This window comes from Podarcis melisellensis (assembly GCF_964234715.1).
Source record: "Podarcis melisellensis genome assembly, chromosome: 16".
NCBI lineage: Eukaryota > Metazoa > Chordata > Lepidosauria > Squamata > Lacertidae > Podarcis > Podarcis melisellensis.
The window spans coordinates 24,369,652-24,393,418 of record NC_138533.1 but is presented as its reverse complement, the minus strand read 5'-3'; the positions used below and the strand labels follow the sequence as shown (position 1 = coordinate 24,393,418).

The 23,767-nt window shown below is 51.1% G+C and overlaps 1 protein-coding gene across 8 annotated transcripts in view; it reads right to left on the bottom strand.

Annotated features, from left to right (window-relative positions):
* SMTN (smoothelin) overlaps positions 1–23,767 on the bottom strand; it is an 83,721-nt gene that overhangs the window by 40,056 nt on the left and 19,898 nt on the right. For 6 of the 8 annotated variants that reach the window (XM_081892275.1, XM_081892276.1, XM_081892270.1 and 3 more), the window contains exons 3-10: positions 14,625–14,785; positions 13,908–14,010; positions 12,375–12,453; positions 10,558–10,661; positions 8,268–8,352; positions 7,820–8,169; positions 5,689–5,743; positions 2,030–2,134 (exon numbers count right to left, since the gene is read on the bottom strand). In XM_081892275.1, coding sequence (XP_081748401.1) covers positions 2,030–2,134; positions 5,689–5,743; positions 7,820–8,169; positions 8,268–8,352; positions 10,558–10,661; positions 12,375–12,453; positions 13,908–14,010; positions 14,625–14,785 — 1,042 coding nt within the window. Of the gene's footprint in view, positions 1–2,029; positions 2,135–5,688; positions 5,744–7,819; positions 8,170–8,267; positions 8,353–8,828; positions 9,067–10,557; positions 10,662–12,374; positions 12,454–13,907; positions 14,011–14,624; positions 14,786–23,767 lie in introns of those variants that run through there. The other 2 variants (XM_081892273.1, XM_081892277.1) reach the window with 2 other exon arrangements.

The following is a 23,767-nucleotide window of genomic DNA, read 5'->3' as shown; positions in this document are numbered from 1 at the left end:
CTGAGGGAGCCGGCATTTGTCCACAGACAGTTTTTCCAGGTCATGTGGCCAGCATGACTAAGCCGCTTCTGGTGCAAAGGAACACCGAAACCAGAACAGTGCATGGAAACGCTGTTTACCTTCCTGCCAGAGTGGTACCTATCTATCTACTTGCACTTGACGTGCTTTTGAACTGCTAGGTAGGCAGGAGCTGGGACAGAGCAACGGGAGCTCACCCCGTCACAGGGATTCGAACCGCCAACCTTTAGATTGGCAAGCCCAAGAGCAGGGTCAGCAAACTTTTTCAGCAGGGGGCCGGACTATATTTTTTTGGGGGGGAGGGGGATGAATGAATTCCTATGCCTCACAAATAACCCAGAGATGCGTTTTAAATAAAAGCACACATTCTACTCATGTAAAAACACGCTGATTCCCGGACCGGCCGCAGGCCATATTTAGAAGGCGATTGGGCCGGATCCGGCCCCCGGGCCTTAGGTTGCCCGGTTCAGTGGTTTAGACCACAGCGCCATCCTAAAGAGGGAAAAAACACATCTCAGTATCCTGAGTGTCTGGGTAGTCTTGCTTAAACAAAAATTTTCCAAGCAGGCATCTAACTGAATAGAGCAAAGGCACTTGCCTGATGTCCAGGCAGAGAGTCCCAAAATGTAGGTGCTATTATACTAAATGACCGATTTCTTCTGTGCAGAATGTCCGTGGCTCAGTGGAGGCGCTTCTGCTTTGTATGCAGAGCGTCCCAGATTCAAATCCCCGCAATCTCTAAGTAGGGCTGGGAGAGACCTGAAACACTGGCGAGCTCCTGCTGCCGCCCAGTGTAAACAACATGAAGCTAGATGGAGCGACGAGGGGACTCAGTATAAAGGCAGATTCCTATGTTCCTGTTTAAAAAGGGCTGTGGCTTAACGGTAAGAGCAGCGGCTTGGCATGCAGAAGGCCGCAGGTTCGATTTTTAACAGCACCTCCCGGTAGGGCAGAAAACGTCTGCTGCTTGAAAACCTGGAGAGCTGCTGCCAGTCAGTGTTGACACTACTGAGGTAGATGGGCCAACGGTCTGAATCAGTATAAAGAAGCTTCGTATATTCCTATGTCTACTGTTGGGCCTGGAAAGCTAAGTTGGCTAGAGCATGGTGCTGATAGCGCCACGGTTGCAGGTTCGATCCCCGTATGGGACTGTTGCATATTCCTGCATTGCAGGGGGTTGAACTAAACCAGTGGTTGCCAACCATTTTTTGGCCATGCCCCACCTAGGTAAAGGTAAAGGGACCCCTGACCATTAGGTCCAGTCGTGGCCGACTCTGGGGTTGCGGCGCTCATCTCGCTTTGTTGGCCGAGGGAGCCGGCGTACAGCTTCCGGGTCATGTGGCCAGCATGACTAAGCCGCTTCTAGCGAACCAGAGCAGCGCACGGAAACACCGTTTACCTTCCTGCCACCAAGCTATGCCTATTTATCTACTTGCACTTTGACGTACTTTTGAACTGCTAGGTTGGCAGGAGCAGGGACCGAGCAACAGGAGCTCACCCTGTTGCGGGGATTCGAACCGCCAACCTTCTGATCGGCAAGTCCTAGGCTCTGTGGTTTAATCTACAGCACCACCTGCGTCCCATGCCCCACCTAAGCATCTCTAAAATCCTGATCCCCCCCCCCAGTGACATATAATTCTTTTCTTATTCACTTTGGTCTAAACAAGCTTCCAAATTGCCCCCCCTTAAAAATCAAATTGCCCCCCCCCCTCGTGTTGCGTGTGCCCCATGTTGGGAACCACAGGACTAGATGATTCTCAGGGTCCCTTCCCACTCTACATTTCTATGATTCTAAGGCAGCTTCCTTTGAAAGGCATAATAAAAATTAAAATAATGCAAAACACCTGGGAGGGGGGCTGAAACCAAACCCACACAATGCCATCTCTGGCACCAAGGTTCCCCTGTCCTGTTAGATAAGTAGCAACTATGCCACACAGAAAGAGAGAGAGAGAATGAACGTCCCCCTAACACAGCCATGAAGCAATCCATTGCTAGGCCAGACAGTTGTTACCTGTGCTGGTTGCCTGGCGTGGCGTCGGTTGTGTGGTTTCACCGCAGTGGGCATCTGGAGGGGCAGGGGTCTGGGGGGCAGCACTGGATGGAGCTGCTGAGGAAACTGTCAAGGGAGGGGGGAAGAGAAATGAAGCTATGTTAAACGAAGGTTCTGAAGCTTCTCAAGGGCTTAAACCAGTGGTTCTGATGCCCGCGCCCCCCCCCCCAGGTGACATATAATTCTTGTTATTCAAAAAGTGAACTCCTATTCACATGGAGGAAGCTTAAAAGGCCATTCACTGTTAATAGCTCATTCTCGAATTGCCCCCTTAAAAATCAAACTGCCCCCCCGTGGGGCGTGCGCCCAACGGTGGGAACCACAGGGTTAGACAAAGGGGTTCTCCAGTGGGGAAGGAGCATAGCTTGGTGGCAGAGCACCTGCTTGGAATGCAGAAGGCCCCAGGTGAAACCCCAATGGCCCCTCCAGGCATCTCCCTTGGAGAGCTGCTGCCAGCCAGTGTCGAGAACACCAAGCTGGATTTACACAGCCCTGCCCAGAGATGCTGAACCTGAGACCTACTTATGCACAAAGCAGGCACCATCTGTCGCTGAGCTTGTTGCACCTTCCACTTTAAAAAGAGCTAAGATTCTAGTCCTCATTGTTCTGGATAAAAGGCCAGATTGAAGTGGAATGTAGTAGTAGTAGTAGTAATTATTATTATTATTATTATTATTATTATTATTAATATCCCGCCCTCCCCAGCCGAAGCCGGGCTCAGAGTGGCTAACAACAATAAAAGTAACACAGTTTACATAAAATCACAATCAATTAATTAAAATACATTCTAAAATCAATTCATTCTAAAATCAATGTAGGAAGCTGCCTTATACCAAGTCAGGCCATTGGGTCCATCTAGCTCAGTACTGTCCACTCGGACTGGCAGCAGCTCTCCAGGGATTCAGGCAGGGGTCTTTATTCAGCAGAGGATTGAACTCAGGACCTTGCGCAGGCAAGGCTGATGTCGTATCGCTCAGTTACAGCCATAATAATAGCTGCGAAGGGGGGGTGATGGTGCATGGCCTTAACAGACGATAATGATGCAAAAAATCTTCAGAAACATGGGATAGCAGGACAGCCTGTCCCAGTTCCCCACTTGTAAGAATTCTCGTTGCCAGGAGTTCCCATTCCATGGTGTGTGTGTGTTTTTGTTGTGCAAGAAGAGCCACAACTTCTGCCCTGTGGCTGAACTTTGGGGCCAGAGGAAAGGACAACTCTTCATAATTATTCCTTTCCGACTGTTATTAAGCGCTGGATTTACGATTCGCCCTCCCTCCCGAAAGATCCCAGGGTGATGAACTGCAGAAGAGCAACAAAAGACGTCAATGTGTTTTTTTATTTTTAAAAAAACCACCTCCCGTCGGTTTCCGCAGCCGGCCTCGCCAAACTCCTGGGAGCCTCTGCACCCTTCGGGAAAGTTAAGAAGGCGAGAGGGGCAACAAGGAACGTGGCCGAAGATTGGAGATTCAGTCAAAGTGGTGGGAGAATGTGTTTGCAAAAGGGGGCCCTGGAGTCTCCTCAATCTGCCAGGGAACAAGGGGGGGGGGGCGGGGAGGAGAGAGAGACTGGGACAGAGCAAAACCCAGAGGAGAAAGGAAGACGGGATGGGGGGGGGAGAAGGGAGCTGAGGATGGAGCGAGGAGCCGTTCCTGACCTTATTGGGAGAAGGAATGCAAAAGGTCCAGCTTGGCGGAGCAACAGATTCCCTTTCATGGCCCTTGGAGGAAGCCTTAGACGCTGCCTGGCAGAAGGGGGAAAGGCAGGGAGGGGATGCAAGGACAACCGCAGAGAGAGGCCCAGGGCCCAAAACAAGGGGCACGTCTCCCAGGGCCAGGGCAGACCCCTGACTCCCTTTGCAGCAGATCCAGGTCGAGGGGCCTGACCCCGTCTTTGTGGAGTCTGACAGAGGATGGGACAGGGGTGGCTGTAGTTTTTCCAAAATTGCAACTGGGGTGAAGAGAGGGTAAGGTCTAAGGCTTGGGCAAGGATGTTGCTGGGATTAAAGGCTAGATGAGGCATCTCCAGCCAGATGGGCGGGGTATAAATAATAAATTATTAAATTATTATCTCTCTTGGGGCTCGCACTCAACTCTCATAAGCAAGTGACGCCGCGCCATCAAGGCCAGCCTGAGGCCAGAGAGCTCTGGGATGCCTTAGAGGGCCTGCTACACACACACACACTGTGATTCCAGACACAAGTAGGGTTTCTAGAATGGAAGGTGTGGGCTGCCAGTTGGGGCTGGTGGGAATACATGCACGACGAACACACAGCTCTCTTTCGGCAGAAGGGAAAGGACGCCACTCGGGGATGGAACACAGTTCAGCGGTAATGCATCCGTTTTGCATGCAAAAGGTTCCAGGTTCGATCCCCGATGACATCTCCGGGTACGGTTGTGAATCCCTGGAGAGCTGCTGCAGGTCGGTGGAGGCAGCACTGGCTTAGGTGGACCAATAGGTCACGGGCCGGGCATCTGCTTTGCATGCAAAAGGTGCCTGGCTCAAGCCCCAAAGGCATCTACAGGTAGGGCAGGAAGAGGCCCTGGTCTGAAACGCCGGGAAGCTGCTGCCAGTCAGTGTTGACAGTACTGAGCTAGATGGACTTAACATAAAGCAGCTTCCTATAATAAGAGGGAAGGTCATAGGTCAGCAGTAGAGGATCTGCTTTGCATGCAGAATGTCGCAGGTTGAATTCCCAAGATCTCCAGGCAGGGCTGGGAAACGCAGGCGGTTGGTGTAGATCAGGCACCCCCAAATTCGGCCCTCCATATATTTTGGGACTACAACTCCCATCATCCCTGACCACTGGTCCTGTTAGCTAGGGATGATGGGAGTTGTAGTCCCAAAAAACATCAGCTTGGGGGTGCCTGGTGTAGATAAAAAATACTGAGCCAGATTGACCAAATTTCTGGCTCAAGTACAGTGGTGCCCTGCAAGACGAATGCCTCGCAAGACGGAAAACCCGCTAGACGAAAGGGTTTTCCGTTTTGGAGGTGCTTCACAAAACGAATTTCCTATGGGCTTGCTTTGCAAGACGAAAATGTCTTGCGAGTTCCTGCAGGGGGGGGGTTCCTCCCCCCCCTTTTCCCAAGCCGCTAAACTGCTTATCAGCTGATCCGCTAAGCCCGCTAAGCCGCTAACAGCGCTAATCCACTAAGCCGCTAATGGGCTTGCTTCGCAAGACGAAAAAACGAAAAGACGAAGAGACTCGCGGAACGGATTCTTTTCGTCTTGCGAGGCACCACTGTATGGCGAATAGCTACCAGCTCAGCCGTAGCGCATCTGTTCTGCATGCAGAAGGTGGCAGGTTCACTGCCAGGCAAAATCTCCAGTTAGGACTGGACAGGAAATATCCCTGTCCAAAAACCACTGGAGGGCTGCTGCCGGTCAGTGTAGACAACACTGAGCTAGATGGAGCAAGGGCTTTGGCTCCATCGAAGGCACATTTCGACATCCTCATGTTTGGGGGCCTACAATTCCCCAGCCACACTGGCTGCAGCTAACAGCATATCTAGTGCAGGCTGACCCACAGCCCCCCTCTCAATAGGCTCAGCACCCCCAGTGCAACCCAGCACCCGTCAACCAATGTCCACCAGCCTGTTATGTTTGGCTCAAGACCTTACCGCTTTCTCTGCTGTCCACGACACCCGCTTCCTGCTCTGGGACTTGAGGTGCATCCTGCGGGGGGTGGAGAGAAAATAGGGTAAAAATTGAACCCATTGCCCAGCCACGCAGGTTGGCAGATCTCAAAAAAGCAGCCAGAATATGGAGGGCAGATTCACCACACCAGATCCGTGTCTGCCCCTCACTTCCTCATGGGCCAAATTTTGCCCGAGGCAGGTCCCACCCACCTGCTGACCACCCAATTTATTTCTGTTCTTATCCTGAAGAAAAGTTCTTAACCCGAGGTACTATTTCTGGGTTAGCGGAGTCTGTAACCCGAAGCGTCTGTAACCCGAAGCGTCTGTAACCCGAAGCGTCTGTAACCCGAGGTACCACTGTATATGCCATCTTTTTCTTCCAAGGAGCTCAAGGTTGGAGCACAGGGGTCTCTTCATTTAATCCCCACAACAACCCTAAGAGGTAGGTGTAGGCTGAGAGAGCGCTGCTAACACCAAAGTTGCAGGTTCAGTCCCTAACAGCTTCCTATTCCTGATTTGGGGGCAGTTGGACTACTTGATCCTCAGGTCCCCTCCAATGCTATGATTCTATTTGGCCAAGTGGGGATTTGAACCCTGGTCTCCCAAGGTCTTAGTCCGACAGTTCCTAAACCTTTTCGGGCCACCGTACCCTTAGCTCCATAAATTCATCTCCGGTTCCCCCTACCCTATAAACAAGCATTACAGTGGTACCTTGGTACTCAAACGGCTTGGCTCCCAAACAAATCGGCTCCCGAACGCCACAAACCTAGAAGTAAGTGTTCCAGTTTGCGAACTTTTTTTGGAAGCTGAACGTCTGACGCAGCTTCTGCTTGCGTGCAGCCAATCAGAAGCCGCGCCTTGGTTTTCAAATGGTTTCAGGAGTCGAACGGACTCCTGGAACGGATTAAATTCGAGAACCAAGGTACCACTGTATTCAGAACAGCAGTTTGAATGGCCCAATGAAATTTAAAACAGTAATGATGAATTTCACAGTTATTCAAACTTCAGCTATTTAGCTGGATTAGTTCAACCAAATTGATGAACTTGATCTAGAGATAGCAGCCTTTCAAACTCTGATGGTTATTTACATTTCCGGCACCTGCCCCACCCCCCGCCCTGTTGCTGCCTCTTCATGCCTCCCCAGGTAATCCCCCCACCCACCAGTGGGCCCTACCACCCACTTTGGGAACCGCTGCTCTAACCACTACACCTCACTGTCTCTCTGTTGCAATGACAGCGGGTAACAAGCCTCTCTGGTGACGGGCTCAAGGACCAGGATGGGTGGGGAGGGGTGGGGTGGGGTGGGGTTGCACTGAACGCCTCTGCTAAAACAGAGGTCTTTCCCCTTCATTTTACGAAGGAGGTTCTCAGTGCAACCCCTCTCGGGATCCTGGAGCGAGGGCCACTCACTACTAGCTGCTTCCTCTCTAGCAAAAAATAATAATAATGTCAGGAGTTACAGCAGTGTTTCCATTCTGCTATAGTTCCTGTTCCACTGAAAACGACATTGTTTTCTCCTCTTGCTTTTTGCATGTGGCAAATACAGTGGTACCTCAGGTTAAGTACTTAATTCATTCCGGAGGTCCGTTCTTAACCTGAAACTATTCCTAACCTGAAGCACCACTTTAGCTAATGGGGCCTCCTGCTGCCGCCGTGCTGCTGTCGCACAATTTCTGTTCTCATCCTGAAGCAAGGTTCTTAACCTGAGGTACTATTTCTGGGTTAGCGGAGTCTGTAACCTGAAGCGTATGTAACCCGAGGTACCACTGTACTAGGTGGAAGGGCAAATGATGCCTTCTTCCCTCCCTACCAGCCACAACCCCTCGCCCCCAAGGCCACACAGCACCTCACATGCACCCTGAAAGTTCCTGCTTGCCTAAAAAGTGTCCTCAAACTCTCATAACGAAGGATGGAGAGCTGTATAGAAACTACCCAACTGTAAAATGTGTATTCATTGCCCCGCCCACTTTGACCCCTGACCTCTCGCATCTCCAGCATGAGGCCCCTGGAAAGTTGTCCAGAAGGGAAGGTAGCCCTTGGGTGGCAAACCTTTCCCCACACCTGAACTATTCATCCCCTTCCTGAAAGGTTAGGGGGAATGGCACCCACGTACCCGTTCTCTCGGAGTCTCTTCGCTTGGTAACTTCGGGGAAGCCTCCGCTTCCAGGGATGAATCGCTCGCTGCGCTCAGAGCAGCTGGCTGCCCTTGCGGAGGCTGGCTGGCAGCGGACCCTCCTTTGGGAGCCCTCAACCCCTCGCTGTCTTCTGGAACGGAAATGCGGCCGGTGCCCGTCTCCTCCTCGGAAGCGGGAGGCGATTCAGTCCTGGAGTCGCTGTCTCGGGAGCTGGCCTCGGCGCTCGACTCTGGATCCGGCCCGCTCTCTGACAGCGAGGGTGGCTCGGCAGGTGCTTGGCCGGAGACAGGGTCCAGGAGCAGGAGCATTCCGGCGGGGGTGGAGGAATCTGCCGGAAAGGATGGATGGGAAGGAAGGTCACGACCGGCGGAAGAGAGAAACCCCACCCCTTAGTTCCCCGACCCTTGATCGCAGAGGTAGACTCACCCGGCATGTCTGCTGGCTTCGCTTCCTGACGCTGCTGGCTTCGCAGCTCCCGGATCTGGGCCCTGATCAATTCCCGCTCCTGCACCTGAGGAGAGATGAGAGAGGGAAAACGCGGCGTCAGCCGACATCACTCTGCATACGACTCGGCGACCTCACCTGAGCACACCTGCAGGCACAAACATCCACTCGCATACTGCCACACCCTTTTGATGCCTGATTATAAAAGTAGCTTCCAAAGGATGGGCTTTTCATCCTTACGGGCATCTGTGCATGTGCAGAGTGGCAGCACCAACATGCCTTTGCAACGGCAAGCCCAGAAGCAAGAGGGTTCTGAATCGGCACAGAATCAAGGAACCAGGTTTTTTTTATTTCATTTTTTAAGCAAGGTCTTTATTCACCTGCGGGGAAGTGTCCCCAAATCACGACACAACAGGTCAGGTGTAGCACCTCAGAGAAAGAATCTGAGAGGCAGACAAAGGTTTGGTGACAGCCGGCCGAGGGCAGCATCCAGCAGACGTGTACACACACACACACACACACACACACACACACACACACTACCTTGTCACACCCATCCAAACGCTCTCCTCAGGTCCTGCTCTCCAAAACAAGACGAGTGTCCAAAACTATGGGAGCCGTTGAAATTAGGGAGCCGATCCCCCCTACCACAACGAACAATTAGGCAGAGCATGCATCTATGTGGGAGCGGTTGCTAAGCAACCAGATGCAGCCCCCTCCTCAAAATAATCCATCCATCCAGGTTAACTCTGGGTTGCTAGGCAACCACAGTCCCCGGTCCCCTGACTCTTTTTCAAAGATGCTGAACAGAATGTGGGAATTTGGGGGGGGGGGTGCGCGGAGGGAGGAGAAATTTAAGAGGGGGCTTTGAACAGGGGGAGGCAACAAGGGAGAGACCACCCGCACGACCGTTTGAAGGCAGCGTTCGCCAAGCATCCAGTGCCCTCCAGGTGTTCCTAGACTACAACTTCCACCGGTCACGGTCAGCACTGCCATTTTTGGATTGCAGCTTCCAACTCGGCTGGGGAGGAGGGTGGGCTGGAGGGAGTTGACGTCCAAAACTACTGTAGGGCCCCCCCCATCCACACCCCATTTCTTTTCCAAAAAGCAACCTGGCAGAGGGAGGCAGTGATTTGGATCAGGGCCGCAGCATGTGCCAGTTTAAATGTAGAACACAGCTCTCTTTTTAAAAATTCACCATGACTGAATAAGGATGTAAATATATATACATAAATCTGCCCGTCTTCATGGATTGCAGTTCAAAGTAAGCAAAACCCCACAGAGGGAAGACAAATGTTTCTGCAAGTCCATCTACGTGGGGGGGGGGGGAATAAGTTGGAGGGGGTTTGAGCCATGGAGACTCCAGACAGCCTTCATCAGAAACAAGGTTTTCAGCAAGGACCACGGCTAGACCAAAATCTTCCTCTCTTTTTTTCCCTGGGAGAAAACTGCCATCTAGTGGACAACGCACACCACTGCTTGAAAAGCTTAAACCTGCAACGCTGCATTTCCCGCAAACCCTGCAGTGCGCGATGCTCGCGGCTGAGCCCAGAGTCCTGCCAAACTGAACAAGGACAGAAACGGCAGCAACCAACGGCCCTTCCAAGAGGAACACCCCTTGGCTCACCCCAGACCTCCTAGGAGAGAGGCGAGGAATCTGTGGCCCTCCAAGCTAAAACTCCCACCGTCCCTGACCCCATTAGCTGTGCAACAACACCTGGACAGCCACAGCTCAGGTGGCCCGACACAGGTTCGGTCACCAATGGCATCTCTAGGTGGGGCAGGCAGAAAATCCATGCCTAGAATCCAGGAGATCCGCTGCTGCTGCCAGTCAGTGTAGGCAATATTGAGATGGATGGATCAGGGGGTCTGACTACATCTAAGGCAGCTTCCCGGTTGGGACATAGCTAGGGGGTGGTAAGGAAGGCTCCCGCCAGGGGTGCAGGGGGGGGGGCACAAAATCGGCTTTAAAATATGTCCATAAATAAAAATATGGATTATTGCCTCATAAGAAATATTTTTAAATTGAAGGGGCCCTGGTTTTTTCTGTGCCACATTCCTTTTTCTTTAAATTTCACAAACTCCAAATGCGCACTATTTCACATTGCGTACTTGGACTCAACGACGTTTCGGCCAATCAGTGAAAGAATTCATTACAAGGTGAAGTGTGTGAGGAATGGAATGGGTGGAGGTTGGGAGGTTGGAGGAGAGGCAGAAAGAAGAGCTGATTTGTACGTTTGTGACCTTCTACTTGCACATGACTTCCGCTCACCTCAGAGATGCCCCCGTCTGCTGTGTTTCCTTCCCTTCCTTTGACCCCCAGGGCCTCATCCGTCTCCCGCCGGTTGTAGTAAGCTTTCCCCGCCAAAGCTGCAGCTTGAGAGAAGAAGAGAATAAATAAAGCAGGTTTCACCTCTGGAGGTTTGCTTCCCAGCACATATTTGCAACTCATCGCATGCGGCCCTCAACTGATTTCTGCAAGGCCCCCATGCTGCCTCTCCTCCGGCCAGTGGATCCTCTTTCCTGCCACAGACCCGCACGCTCTTCAGCTGTTCCCACCATCTTTCCGCCCACTGCCACACAACTGAAAGGCGGCGGCCGAGGAATGCACCAATCAGCATGCCCCGCAGCTGTCCTCACTGCCAATTGGTTGGGCGGCATGCTTTTCTGCATGGTTGACAGGTGGGTGGGGCCCAGGGCCACCCACCACCAGCATGGCACCGGCCAATGGCCTATCTAGTCCAGCATCCAACTAGATGCCTCACCTGGAAAACCCACAAGCAGGACTCTCCCCAAAGAGCCATTCCGGCAACCAGAATTCAGAAGCCTTGCCACTTCCAATCATGGAGGCAGAGCGTAGGCATCATGGCTAGTAGGCACTGAAAACCTCCACCACCTCAAATTTATCTGATCCTCTTTTAAAGCTGTCTTGGGAAGCGGGTGGCACTGTGGGTTAAACCACAGAGCCTAGGGCTTGCCGATCAGAAGGTCGGCGGTTCGAATCCCTGCGACGGGGTGAGCTCCCATTGCTCGGTCCCTGCTCCTGCCAACCTAGCAGTTCAAAAGCACGTCAAAGTGCAAGTAGATAAATAGGTACCGCTCTAGCGGGAAGGTAAACGGCGTTTCCGTGCGCTGCTCTGGTTCGCCAGAAACGGCTTAGTCATGCTGGCCACATGACCCGGAAGCTGTACGCCGGCTCCCCAGGCCAATAAAGCGAGATGAGCGCCGCAACTTCAGAGTGGATCACAACTAGACCTAATGGTCAGGGGTCCCTTTACAGGGCTGTCCCATAGGCACTAGGGGTGAGGGGCACCCAGGCGCCGAGCTCTCAGGGGCGCCAGGCCGAGTGCCCGGGCCCGAGAGTTGAGTCCGGGGACAGCTCGCCCATTGGTCAGAGTGCTGTGAAAGGCTCTTCTGCGGTGGGCGGCTCTGTGCTGCAAGTTCAGGGGCGACCGAACCAGCGAGAGGCTGAGGCCTGGGACTGGGCAACGGGGGGGGGACGGACGCTGGGTGGATCTTTGCAATTTCTGTTCTCATCCTGAAGCAAAGTTCTTAACCCAAGGTACTATCTCTGGGGTAGCGGAGTTTGTGACCTGAAGCGTCTGTAACCCGAGGTGCCACTGTATTTAAAACAAGTTTGTTAAGGAGCCACAATAATACGCTAGGTCCTAAAAATATGCAGTGATACCTCAGGTTACATACGCTTCAGGTTACATACGCTTCAGGTTACAGACTCCACTAGCCCAGAAATAGTGCTTCAGGTTAAGAACTTTGCTTCAGGATGAGAAAAGAAATTGTGCTCTGGCGGCGCAGCGGCAGCAGGAGGCCCCATTAGTTAAAGTGGTGCTTCAGGTTAAGAACAGTTTCAGGTTAAGAACGGACCTCCAGAACAAATGAAGTACTTAACCCGAGGTACCACTGTATATAATAAGCAACAAATACAAATAAGCAAAATGGTCTCTCGGCTGCTCCTTCCGCACTTTCACCAGCCCCCTCCTTTCCGGCCGTCACAATTCCTGGAAGACACACACAAACACCCTGGGGGGTTTCAGGTCTCTCTTCCTCCCCTTAAGTCAGAGCCCATCGTACCTTCAATTTCTTCAGCACGCAGTTTGCGAATGGCGGCACGGATCAGTTTCCGTTCCTCGTATTCGCTGGCCGCCCGCATCTGATGGGAGAAAAGAAAAAGTCAGCCACTTTTACAGGCCGGCTTCAGGCCTGCCTCGTTCTCCCCAAGTCAAGGCCAGCTCTGGGCCAACTGGGCACAGGCAGAATTAATGCTGTGAGCCCTGACGTGCACAAGAATACCCGCTGTTTAGACTAGTGTGTCATTTTTATTCATTTTTTTTAATGAGGAGAAACATGGGTGATCTCCACATGGTGAAACGGAGGGGCCAACACTGAAAAGACCCTGCTGCAAAGGAGGGACCTGTTGGCTGCAAAGCACAGCCAGACACCCTAAAATGCAGTACTGAAGGGGTAGGGTGCAGAGACCAAACATGCCCCCCAGGCATCTCTATCTAGCCCTGGGTGCTTTCCCAAGGACACACATCTTTGAAAGCCACACCCCCTCTCATTGGGCCACACCCCTCTCCAGCCTTGCTTCCCACCTTCCCTGGATACTTTTGAGCAGCTTGATTGCAAAAAAAGGGGGCGGGGTTGGTTTACCACAATGGTAAAACAATAAAATTATCATTCAGAAAAATTCACAGGTAAAATAACAATAGAATATAAGCAGATTAAGACTTGCATCAATGTTCTAAGCATCTGGGTGGCCTTCTCTATTTAAAAAAATGTTTTTAGCGGGCTCTGAAAAGAGTATAGTGAAGTCGCCTGCCTGATATCAAGAGGCAGGGAGTTCCATAGGTGCTGCCTCACTGAAGATTGATTTCTGACAATGGGGAACAAGATGTGTCCTGGGACTCTTACTTGTGTGGCTGGAGGACAGAAAGAGGCAGGGGAGTGTCTGCAGAAACCAGCCTAGTGGCCTAAGGCAAAGTGCACATTTATTGTTCCATTCATTGCCCTACCCGCCACCAGCAAGTGGCCCTCAGAAGGTTGTCCAGGAGAGGATGCGGCCCTCTGGAGGAAAAGTGCCCCCCCCCACAAAATCCCTGAAATACAGGGACAGTTACATGAGCTGGCCACTAAATGGCACTCTTTCCTTCCCAAGGCACTTAGCAGCGGCCGGGAAAGAGACAAACAGGGCAGTTATCTCCCCAGAGCATGGAGAATGTCGGATCCAGAACTCCCAGCCAGCTGAGAACCAAGTAAAAAGCTGCAGGAAGGAAGCCAGCAGCCTGCCACTTTGCAATCGTGAAGTTCATATTGACATCACGCTTCTGAAAACTCAGAGCGTTTCCCAGAGAGTTCCCGCACTAAAAGAACCCATTTCTTACAAGTGCAGATCGAAGCGGTCAAGTGGGGGTAATCTCGGAAGTAAACAAGTACCGAGTATATTGCAAACTGAGACAGCTTATACTGAGAGAGGATGGGGCTTGCCCAACAGCAAGGGACAGGATTCGAACGCGGGACTTTGGCTCTTTGTTCGGTCTCTTTATCCCCTCTGCTTCAAAAGCCAAGGCAGGCACGTTCAAAAGAGAAGGTCCCCAAGCCACTCACCAAAGCAGTCAGTTCCTCCACATCCTGGATGGTTTCCAACTTCCCGGATAGGATGTCCAGAGTTTTCTGCTGCTGCTTCTGCTCTTCCTCCAGCCGCAGTGATCTGTAGGGAACAAGGGACACATCTTCAGGTGGGGGGTGATGGCTAAGATCTGTGAGACCATTGGCCAGCAAGCTGGCAGGGAGGCATCTTCCCTGACCCCCTCCAGCATATCAGGGACAGAAACCTTCCTAGAAAGTCGCTTTATACTGAATCAGATCAGTGGGGTCCATCTAGTTCAGCACTGCCTACATTGACCGGCAGAGACTGTCTGGGATTTCAGATGGAGATCTTTCTTTCCCATCCCTACCTGGAGACGCCAGGAATCGAACCAGCGACCTTCTTTCTGCATGCAAAGCAGATGCTCTGCCTCTGAGCTACAGCCCTTCACTATCCCGAGTCAGACCATTGGTCCATCTAGCGCAATACGACCTACACTGGCTGGCAGCAGCTCTCCAGGGTTTCAGGAAGGGAGTCTTCCCCGATTCGCATGATATGTGCGTAGAGGGCAACAATGCACATCAGCAAAGCCACCTGCAACCCTAGAGATTCCGCAACCCTAGAAATTCCGCAACCCTAGAAATTCCGCAACTGATTCTGCAATTATTTAGACGTAGTGGGGGGAGAGGCTAAGCAAGCAGATTAGAGGGGGAAAGAAAGGGGTTCCCAGGACCCACCTCAGCACGTTCTCCTTGTTCTCTTGCCGTTCTGCACAGCGCTCCGTCCGGAAGCGCTTGGATGCCAGCGCCTCCTCATCTCGCTCCAGTTCCTGCCGCCGCAGCTCCCGGATGGCGGAGCGGATCTGGCGCCGCTCGGTCAGGTCCAGCGTGGCTTCCAGCTGTGTAGGGAGGGAGGGGTGGCAGCAGCGTAAATGGCAAATGGTCACTCCGGGACGGATAAAGGGCATCGTAGAGACCGGCTCCACCCACCCCACTCTGGCCCACCTCGGCTCAAAACCCTTGAGATTCCAGGCGACGCCGCACACAATGGAGGCAGTGTCCCGGCTGACACAGGGGACCAGTGTCCCTGTAGCCACCCACTCTCCCGGCACGGAGCCCAATGACTCACGCACGCGACTGCCACTAAGCCTCGGACGGTGCCCAGGAGACCTCCACCCAAAGAATGGCATCGCTGGACACACACACACACACACGGGAAAATCCCTAGAGGTGGTGGTCTCAAATTGGGAACCACAAACCCCACACAACACTTGAGGAGGTCAAGAGGCAGGGATAACCTCTCCTATCCTCCGGTTCCGAGCAGCGGGCAAGGATTGTCACGGTCACTTTAACAAATAAAAAAAAGCCGATTTGTGTGATGCCCTCTGCCGTACTTGAGGGCAGATACCAAAAGATTCCAACCGAGAAACGACTCTGCCCCTGTGGAGATGGCAATCAGGAAACAGTGGCTCATGTTCTCCTGTCCTGTCCCCATCTGAGGAATGGGATCATTACCCCACTCTGACTTACCATCCCAGGCAGCCCATCTGCGGCCACACTTTCTTTTATCAGATCAAAATGATCAGACAACAGCAAAGGTTGCTAAGTTTATCGAGGGTGCAATGAGATTAAGGGCCACTATCTGAACAATAATCTTGGTCATTTGATTGTCCTTTTTACCCATTGTCATCTTTTTAATTGTATATACGGTTTGTTTTATGTTGCTACGGCCGTTGGCTAATGCAGTGTTTTTCAACCACTGTTCCGCGGCACACTAGTGTGCCGCGAGATGTTGCCTGGTGTGCCGTGGGGAAAATTGAAAAATTCGAAAGATTTAAAAAGAAAGTATTTTATAATTTTTCATATTTCTGTTTACTTACTATTTCATAATAAAGTAATTATAAAATACTTTCTTTGTGTTTATTTGATTCCTATTCAAGAGAATTACTTTATATATAGTCAATATAGGCACAGAGTTAAATTTTTTAACATTTTCTAATGGTGGTGTGCCTCGTGATTTTTTTCATGAAACAAGTGTGCCTTTGCCCAAAAAAGGTTGAAAAACACTGGGCTAATGCAAATAAAGTTTATCTATCTATTTTCAAGCAGATTTGTGGCACCAGACACCCATCTGCAGTGCACCCTTAAAGCAGTATCGTGCCAGTTTGAACAGCCACGGCTTCCTGCAAAGGCTCCTGGGAAATACAGTTTGCGAGGAGTTCTTGTAGGAGGTCCTTATTCCCTCCCTCACAGAACTACGGTTTCCATGGTTCCCTGGGGATGGATTGTCAAGCCGCTCCAGGAATTGCAGCATTAAAATTACCAATAAAAATCAGACATTAAAAAAGAGCAAGGGCTGCATTTGCACCATACTTTTAAAGCGCTATGGTGCCGCTTTTTAAATTCTTTTTGTTTTTTGCATGAACCTTTTTTCCGCCCAAGAAGCAAGGTAACATGCATGGTTCTGTCCCTCTTCATTTAGCCCACACAACAACCCTGTGAGGTAGATTTAGACTGAGGAGCAGCAATGGGCCCAAGGTCACCCAGTGAACGTCACAAGGCCAAGTGAGGATTTGAACCCAAGCCTCTCCCAGGTCCCAGTACAGTGGTACCTTGGTTCTCAAACTTAATCCATTCTGGAAGTCCCCTCCAACACCAGAGTGTTCCAAAACCAAGGCGCGCTTTCCCATAGAAAGTATTGCAAAACAGATTAATCCGTTCCAGACTTTTAAAAACAACCCCTAAAACAGCAATTTAACATGAATTTTACTATCTAACAAGACCATTGATCCATAAAATGAAAGCAATAAACCATGTACTGCAGACACACAATCAATCAGTAGCTGAACTGGGTTCCACACAATCACAAAAACAAAACAAAAAAGCCGCAAAAACAAAAACGCAAAATAAATAGCAAAGACAGACCTCAGCATAGAGGGAAGTGTGGCACTCAGAATGGAGCACGTTCGGCTTCCGAAAAAGTTCGCAAACCGGAACACTTACTTCCGGTTTTGCAGTGTTTGGGTTCCAAGTTGTTTGAGTATCAAGGCGTTTGAGAACCAAGGCACCACTGTACAACACTCTAACCGCTACACCACCCTGGGTTCTCATTTAAACTGTCATGGCTGCACACCTTTTCCTCGTGGGTAAATCTCTGGACTGCAATTCCCATCACCCCCAGCCAGCGTAGTCTGTAGCCAGGGATGATGGAAAAGTGTGGTCCGAGAACATCTGGAGGGAGAGACATCCCCTGATCAAAGCCAAGCCACCACTGCAGGAGTCCCGCTTCCTGCTGGGCGTGTCCACGATCCTCCCTCTCTCAATCTCTCTACCCCCAGCCCAGCCCTGTACAGCAGTCAGGCCCCATCTCATTTCCTGGATGTGGGGTGGAGTAAGGGGTCATGCTTCCCAGCATTCAGCCTCGTCACAGCTGCATTTCCTGACCCCTTTTGTCTGAGTCAGGAAGGGTGCTGCAGAGGTTGCTCTCCGGAGCGACTGGATTCAGAGACGGAATATGGAGGAAAGGCAGCAATGGGGAACAGCGAAGACATTTCCTGCAGCATCTGCAGGGATTGCCAACACACATACACAACTCACCGTCACAGCTGACAACAGCGCTCTCGCTCTCTTTCACAGACACACAAGCACACAGATAAGAGGGGACGCGGGTGGCGCTGTGGTCTAAACCACTGAGCCTCTTGGGCTTGCCGATCAGAAGGTCAGCGGTTTGAATCCCCGCGGCAGGGTGAGCTCCCGTTGCTCTGTCCCAGCTCCTGCCAACCTAGTGGTTTGAAAGCACACCAGTGCAAGTAGATAAGTAGGTACCGCTCCAGCGGGAAGGTAAACAGTGTTTCCATGAGCTCTGGTTTCCATCACAGCATCCCATGCTGGCCACATGACCCAGAAAATTGTCTGTGGACAAACGCCGGCTTCCTCGTCCTAAAAGCAGGGTGAACACTGCAACCCCATAGTTGCCTTTGACTGGACTTAACCATCCAGGGGTCCTTTACGGGTAAGAGGAGAGTTGGCACTGCAATCAGAATAATCTTCCCCAACCTGTTGCCCTCCAGCTGTTTTGGACTACAACTCCCATCAGCCCCAGGCAGCATGTAAGGTAGTTCAGCATTGCGATTCCCATATTGCAGACACAAGAATGGAAGGAGAGCTTGCTCAGTCAGGTCAATGGCCCATCTAGGCCAGCATCCTGTTCTCACAGTGGCCAGCCAGGTGCCTGAATGGAAAACTTGCAAGCTGGACCTGAGCACAAGAGCAATTCTCCCCTCCTGTGGTTTCCAGCAACTGGGATGGATTCAGTAGCATCGCTGCCTCTGACCGTGGAAGCAGAGCAGAGCCATCATGGCTAGTAGCCATCAGTAGCCCTCCCTCTCCTCCATGAATTTGTCTAGTCTTCCTCGAAAGCCATCCAAAATTAGCGGTCATCACTGCTTCTTGTGGCAGGGAGTCCCAGAGGTCAACCATAGTACAACAATCTGAATTCCAGCTGTAAGTGTTCTTCACAGACATGGTAACTTATGGTCCACAGATTCAGAAGCATTGCTGCCTCTGACTGTGGAGGCAGAGCATAACCAGCTCGATAGGCCTCTTCTCCATGAATTTATTTAATCCTCTTTTAAAGCAATCTAGGTCCCTATGGCTCCTGCCAACCTAGCAGTTCAAAAGCACTTCAAAAGTGCAAGTAGATAAATAGGTACCACTCCAGCGGGAAGATAAACGGTGTTTCCATGCACTGCTCTGGTTCACCAGAAGTGGCTTAGTCATGCTGGCCACATGACCCGGAAGCTGTACGCCGGCTCCCTCAGCCAATAAAGCGAGATGAGCGCCACAACCCCAGAGTTGGCCACGACTGGACCTAATGGTCAGGGGTCCCTTTACCTTTAGGTCCCTATGGCAGGGAGTTTCAAAGTTTTAACCATGTGCTTTTGTGAAGTTATCTCTTTTAATAACAAACTTTATTAAATAAAAGAATGGAAATGGTTTATTGAATATTTGATAGATAAATTGTATACAGATAATAACACTGGTGGGATTATTGTAATAACCTGCAGTTTCATAAGAGTATATATTTAAAGTAGATGGAATAAGTGAGCAGATTAAGTAAAGTTGGATAGGCAGAAGATATTAAAAATGAATTTAAGGAACCACAGAAAGAGGGGGAAGGAAGTCAAGTTTCGAAATGTTAAAGTGATTGTAAAATTAGTGAAATGTATAAACCTGAAAAGCATAAACAAAAAAAATTGAAAAATTTGAAAAATACAGTAAGTTTTTTAAAAACTTAAAACAACTGACACAGAAGTGCTCTTTTGTGGAGGGCAGTGTGGGGAGGCAGAAGACCAAGGCAACAGCGTGTTGTAAGACGTGCGCTGGGGTCTTCCTGTTCGTGCAGAAAGAACTGGGGACCCATTTTGCCCACCTAGCCTGGAAAACAGTTCCTGCTCATGTGGCATGTGGGGCAATCAATGGCGGAAACATCTGTCCATCACCCACTAGGGCTCTCTTTCTCTCACCACCCTATTCTCCCTCGCATGGCTGGCCACTGGCACAGCTACAGTTAGACCGAGCAGGACAGTGCCAAGCCAAGCAACAAGGGAGGGACACCACCGCGGCATTTCCCCTTGGATGCTGAAGGCAAGAGGTCACAAACAGCTGCTGCAGCAGCAGCTGGAAAGAGCCAGGGCACACCAGACCCACTTCAGAACTCTCCGCACAGCTTTGATGCCTCCTTAAAATAGCCAAGAGTTGAGCTCCCTGCTCCAAGTCTCTCCAGCCCACTCTGAAAAGAGGGGGGCATACCCCTCATGATTTGCCACCCAATCAGTCCGCTATATACACGAGCAAGGGGGGGGAGGAATCTTTGCCCAATGCATCATTAATTTACAGGATTTGCAGTCACAAGATGTGCTGAGCGAAGGTCACCGGCTTTAAAAGGCTATTAGACCAAATGCATGGAGAAGGGACCATTTAGCCACTATTAGGCAGCAGAACCTGCAGGTCCAGCAGCAGTCTACCTCTGAAGAGAGAGCAGACCCACAAGAGGATTGAGAGAAGGGGCTGGTTGGCGCTACCACGGCCCCTGCCAGGTCTACTCTCCCAGCCAGCGCAAGTGTGTGTGGTTCTTTGCCTCGGCTGCCCTCCTCCTACACTCCAGGGGGGAAAGCCTTCCTAGGAAGGTAGAAAGCTGCCTTTTACAAAGCCAGACTGCACTGGCCGGCAGCAGCTCTCCAGCGCTTTATGAAGCAAGGGCGACTTGGAGATCCCCTGCATACCAGGCAGATGCTCTCTACCACTGAGCTACATCCCTTTCCCAAGTGAGAACACTGGAAGGCGCCTTATAGCAAATCAGACCACTGTCCCATCTAGCTCAGTACTGCCTACACTGACTGGCAGCAGCTCTGCTGGATTTCCAGCAGGGAGGCTCTCCCAGTCCTACCTGAGACCTTTCGCAAGCGCTTGAAGGCTGCACAACCGTCACCCCTACCCACCAGACCAACGAAACAAGTAGAAACTTTGGACTTGCCTGGCTTCCAGGGGTCCGAGGCAGACGGGTGTGAAATGCTTGGAAAGGTTTTGGTTTTGAGGGGTGGGGAGAAGCGATTGCAACTTGGGGGGGGGGGTAGGAAGGGCAGTCGGCAAATGTGCACACACAATGAGAGAGAGAGAGAGACCCCAAGGCCACGTAAGCAGCCCAGGGAGGGCGGAGGCCAGAAGCAGCCCTCCGGGCCCTGCTAACAGGCCAGCCCCGCTCTGCGGCCAGAGGTTGCTGGGAGCCGCAGAGCGGATTCCAAGAGGAGCGCGCAGGGAGAATTCGGCGTCCTGGGCTGCCCTGCACCCTGGGAAGAACAGGACATGCTGCGGCCCCAGCTCACGCTCCCCCGCCGGGCAGGAAATTAACGGTTACGAGCGGCCGGCCTAGAAAAACAGGGCCTCAATTTAAAGCAGGGAGTTAGCTAGGTGGAGAGGCAGCTGGAGGCAAGCAGGACTCTGCAGGGCCAAGACGCCGCTGTTTTCCCAGACCAGGCAGGGAGAGCAACAGGGAGGAGTGCCTTGAGAAGCAAAATCCAGATGTCGGAGCAGCCAACACAAGGAGCCTTCGATGCTTTCAGACAAGGGACCTTCCTTTCACCCAGATGCGCATTTCTTAATTTTCTGTTGTCTGGGTGTATTGTTACCAGAACTCTTAATAAAGATCAGCCTTGCTTTCACTGCCTGCGCTCATTCGTCACAGACCGATAAACTTGGGGGACACTTTTAGTCCTTTTAGATGGGGAGTTAGGTCACTGAAAAAAGGCACTGCCTATTTTCTGGTGACAGTATTAACACCAGCGGCCTACACCTACAGGCTGATATGGATAGGTGTAACCCAGGCTCAGGTTTCTGCAGACACATAGATGGGATGCGGGTGGCGCTGTGGGTTAAACCGCTGAGCCTAGGACTTGCCGATCAGAAGGTCGGCCGTTCAAATCCCTGCGAAGGCGTGAGCTCCCATTGCTCAGTAGGACTTGCTGATCAGAAGGTCGGCAGTTTGAATCCCTGCGGCGGCTTAAGCTCCCATTGCTCGGTCCCTGCTCCTGCCAACCTAGCAGTTCAAAAGCACGTCAAAGTGCAAGTAGATAAATAGGTACCACTCTGGCGGGAAGGTAAGCAGTGTTTCCATACGCTCCTCTGGTTCCCCAGAAGCGGCTTAGTCCTGCTGGCCACATGACCCGGAAGCTGTATGCCGGCTCCCTCGGCCAGTAAAGCGAGATGAGCGCCGCAGCCCCAGAGTCAGTCACGACTGGACCTAATGGCCAGGGGTCCCTTTACCTTTAACCTCGCTAGACCTTATAATGTAGTAGTTTTTCAAAAATGAAATCTGTATGTTGCTCTTCCTCCAAGGAGCATGGGGTGGTCCCCTTTTATTCTCCTAACAGCCCTGGAAGGTAGGCCAAGCCAGAGCAAGCTTCAAACCAGACCTCTCTAGCTGTGTATCTATTAGACAACTCCCGCCAGATATAACCCTCTTCCTACACCACAGCTAAAACCACCACCTGCCCTCCATTTGCCCTGCAGTGGGATTTGTGGACTCCCCTACAAAAAATAAATAAATCCTGAGAACTTAGTTTATGAAGGGTGCCAGAAACTAGGGTGCCGTGACAGGGTGAACTACAGTTCCCAAGATTGTTTTTCATAGGGAAAAAGCCATGTGCTTTAAACATGTGGTATGCACAGAGTCAACATTTTTTTATATATATCCCATCAACCCTAAAAGGCAAACACAATTTCATACTGGAATAAGAAGTACAGTGGTACCTCAGGTGAAGTACTTAATTCGTTCCGGAGGTCCGTACTTAACGTGAAACTGTTCTTAACCTGAGGTACCACTTTAGCTAATGGGGCCTCCTGCTGCTGCTGCCGCACTGTCAGAGCACGATTTCTGTTCTCATCCTGAAGCAAAGTTCTTAACCTGACGCACTATTTCTGGGTTAGCGGAGTTTATAACCTGAAGCGTATGTAACCTGAAGCGTATGTAACCCGAGGTACCACTGTACGTAAAAAGTGAGTGGGGAAAACTTTTCCCCCAGACTTTTACTGCATTCAAGCTCTGAGTTTAATTTCACAACTGCCTTTAAGTTTCCTTTTGTTTTTAAGCATTCACAAATCATTTTTTGCCCTTTGTACCAGTTCTGGGAGAACCTCGTAAAAGAAAAGGAAGCACAATTGAGTTTCTCTCCCCACACTGCCCTCTTTTCAAAAAAACTCCGTTCTTATGGGACTTTGAAAAGAATTCCCTTATATATTTTTTTCAAGTTTTGCAGCTTCCTTTTTGTGAGGGGGGATGGAGCGGGTAGTAAATCATGCACCCCCAAAATGAAGGAGAAGGGGAGTCCAAAGATGGGCAGTTACAGCTGGAGAGTGTGTATTGGTGTGATCCAGGTACAAGACTGTGACCATTTGCCACCACTGCCCTTTTGCTAAACAAAGCCAGGCCTCAGTGAGTGGTGAGTGGTGCTTAATTCACCAACTCAAATTAGCCAGGCTGGAATTCCAAAGGGATTCCCACCCACTTCCTTCTCCCACTACAAGCAGGCATTCCTGGACTCGGACTCACAGAGGCTGGAGGTAGCTGAGCATCCTGGGAACAAGATTTGCATCCCACACAGGAAGGAGCTCCAGAAGGATAGGGCGCAGGGGGAGGGAGCCAGCCACCCCTCCTTTTGAGAATGGTACGTTCCCAGACTCTGGTACACTGCCCTCACCCTGGAGGTTCCACTTAGCTCTCCTGGACAACAGCAGGAGAGAGAGATTAGTGAGCTGTGAGCGATTTCGAACTAAGTTTTACTCAGTTTTATTATAGGAATTCTAAGGTCTCAAATAAAGTTGTACAGTCATACCTCGGGTTGAATGTGCTTCGGGATGAGCGTGTTCAAGTTGCGCTCCGCGGCAACCCAGAAGTAACGGAGAGCATTACTTCCGGGTTTCGCCGCTTGCGCATGCGCAGACGCTCAAAATGACATAACGCACATGCAGAAGTGTCGAAACATGACCTGCGCATGTGCAGACGCACGGACACGGGTTATGTTTGCTTCTAGATGCGAACACGGCTCCAGAACGGATCCCGTTCACATCTAGAGGTACCACTGTACCTCGGAAGCCTAACAGAATCCATTCCAGAGGTCTGTTCGACTTCCAAAACGTTCGACTTCCAAAGCGCAGCTTCCGATTGGCTGCAGGAAGCTCCTGCAGCCAATTGGAAGTCGTGGAAGTCCCGTCGGTTTTCGAATGTTCTTTCGGAAGAACACTCACTTCCGGGTTTTTGACTGACTCCCAAGGCGTTCGGGAGCTGAGGTACGACAGTATAGAATAAACGTTGATAATTACACAAG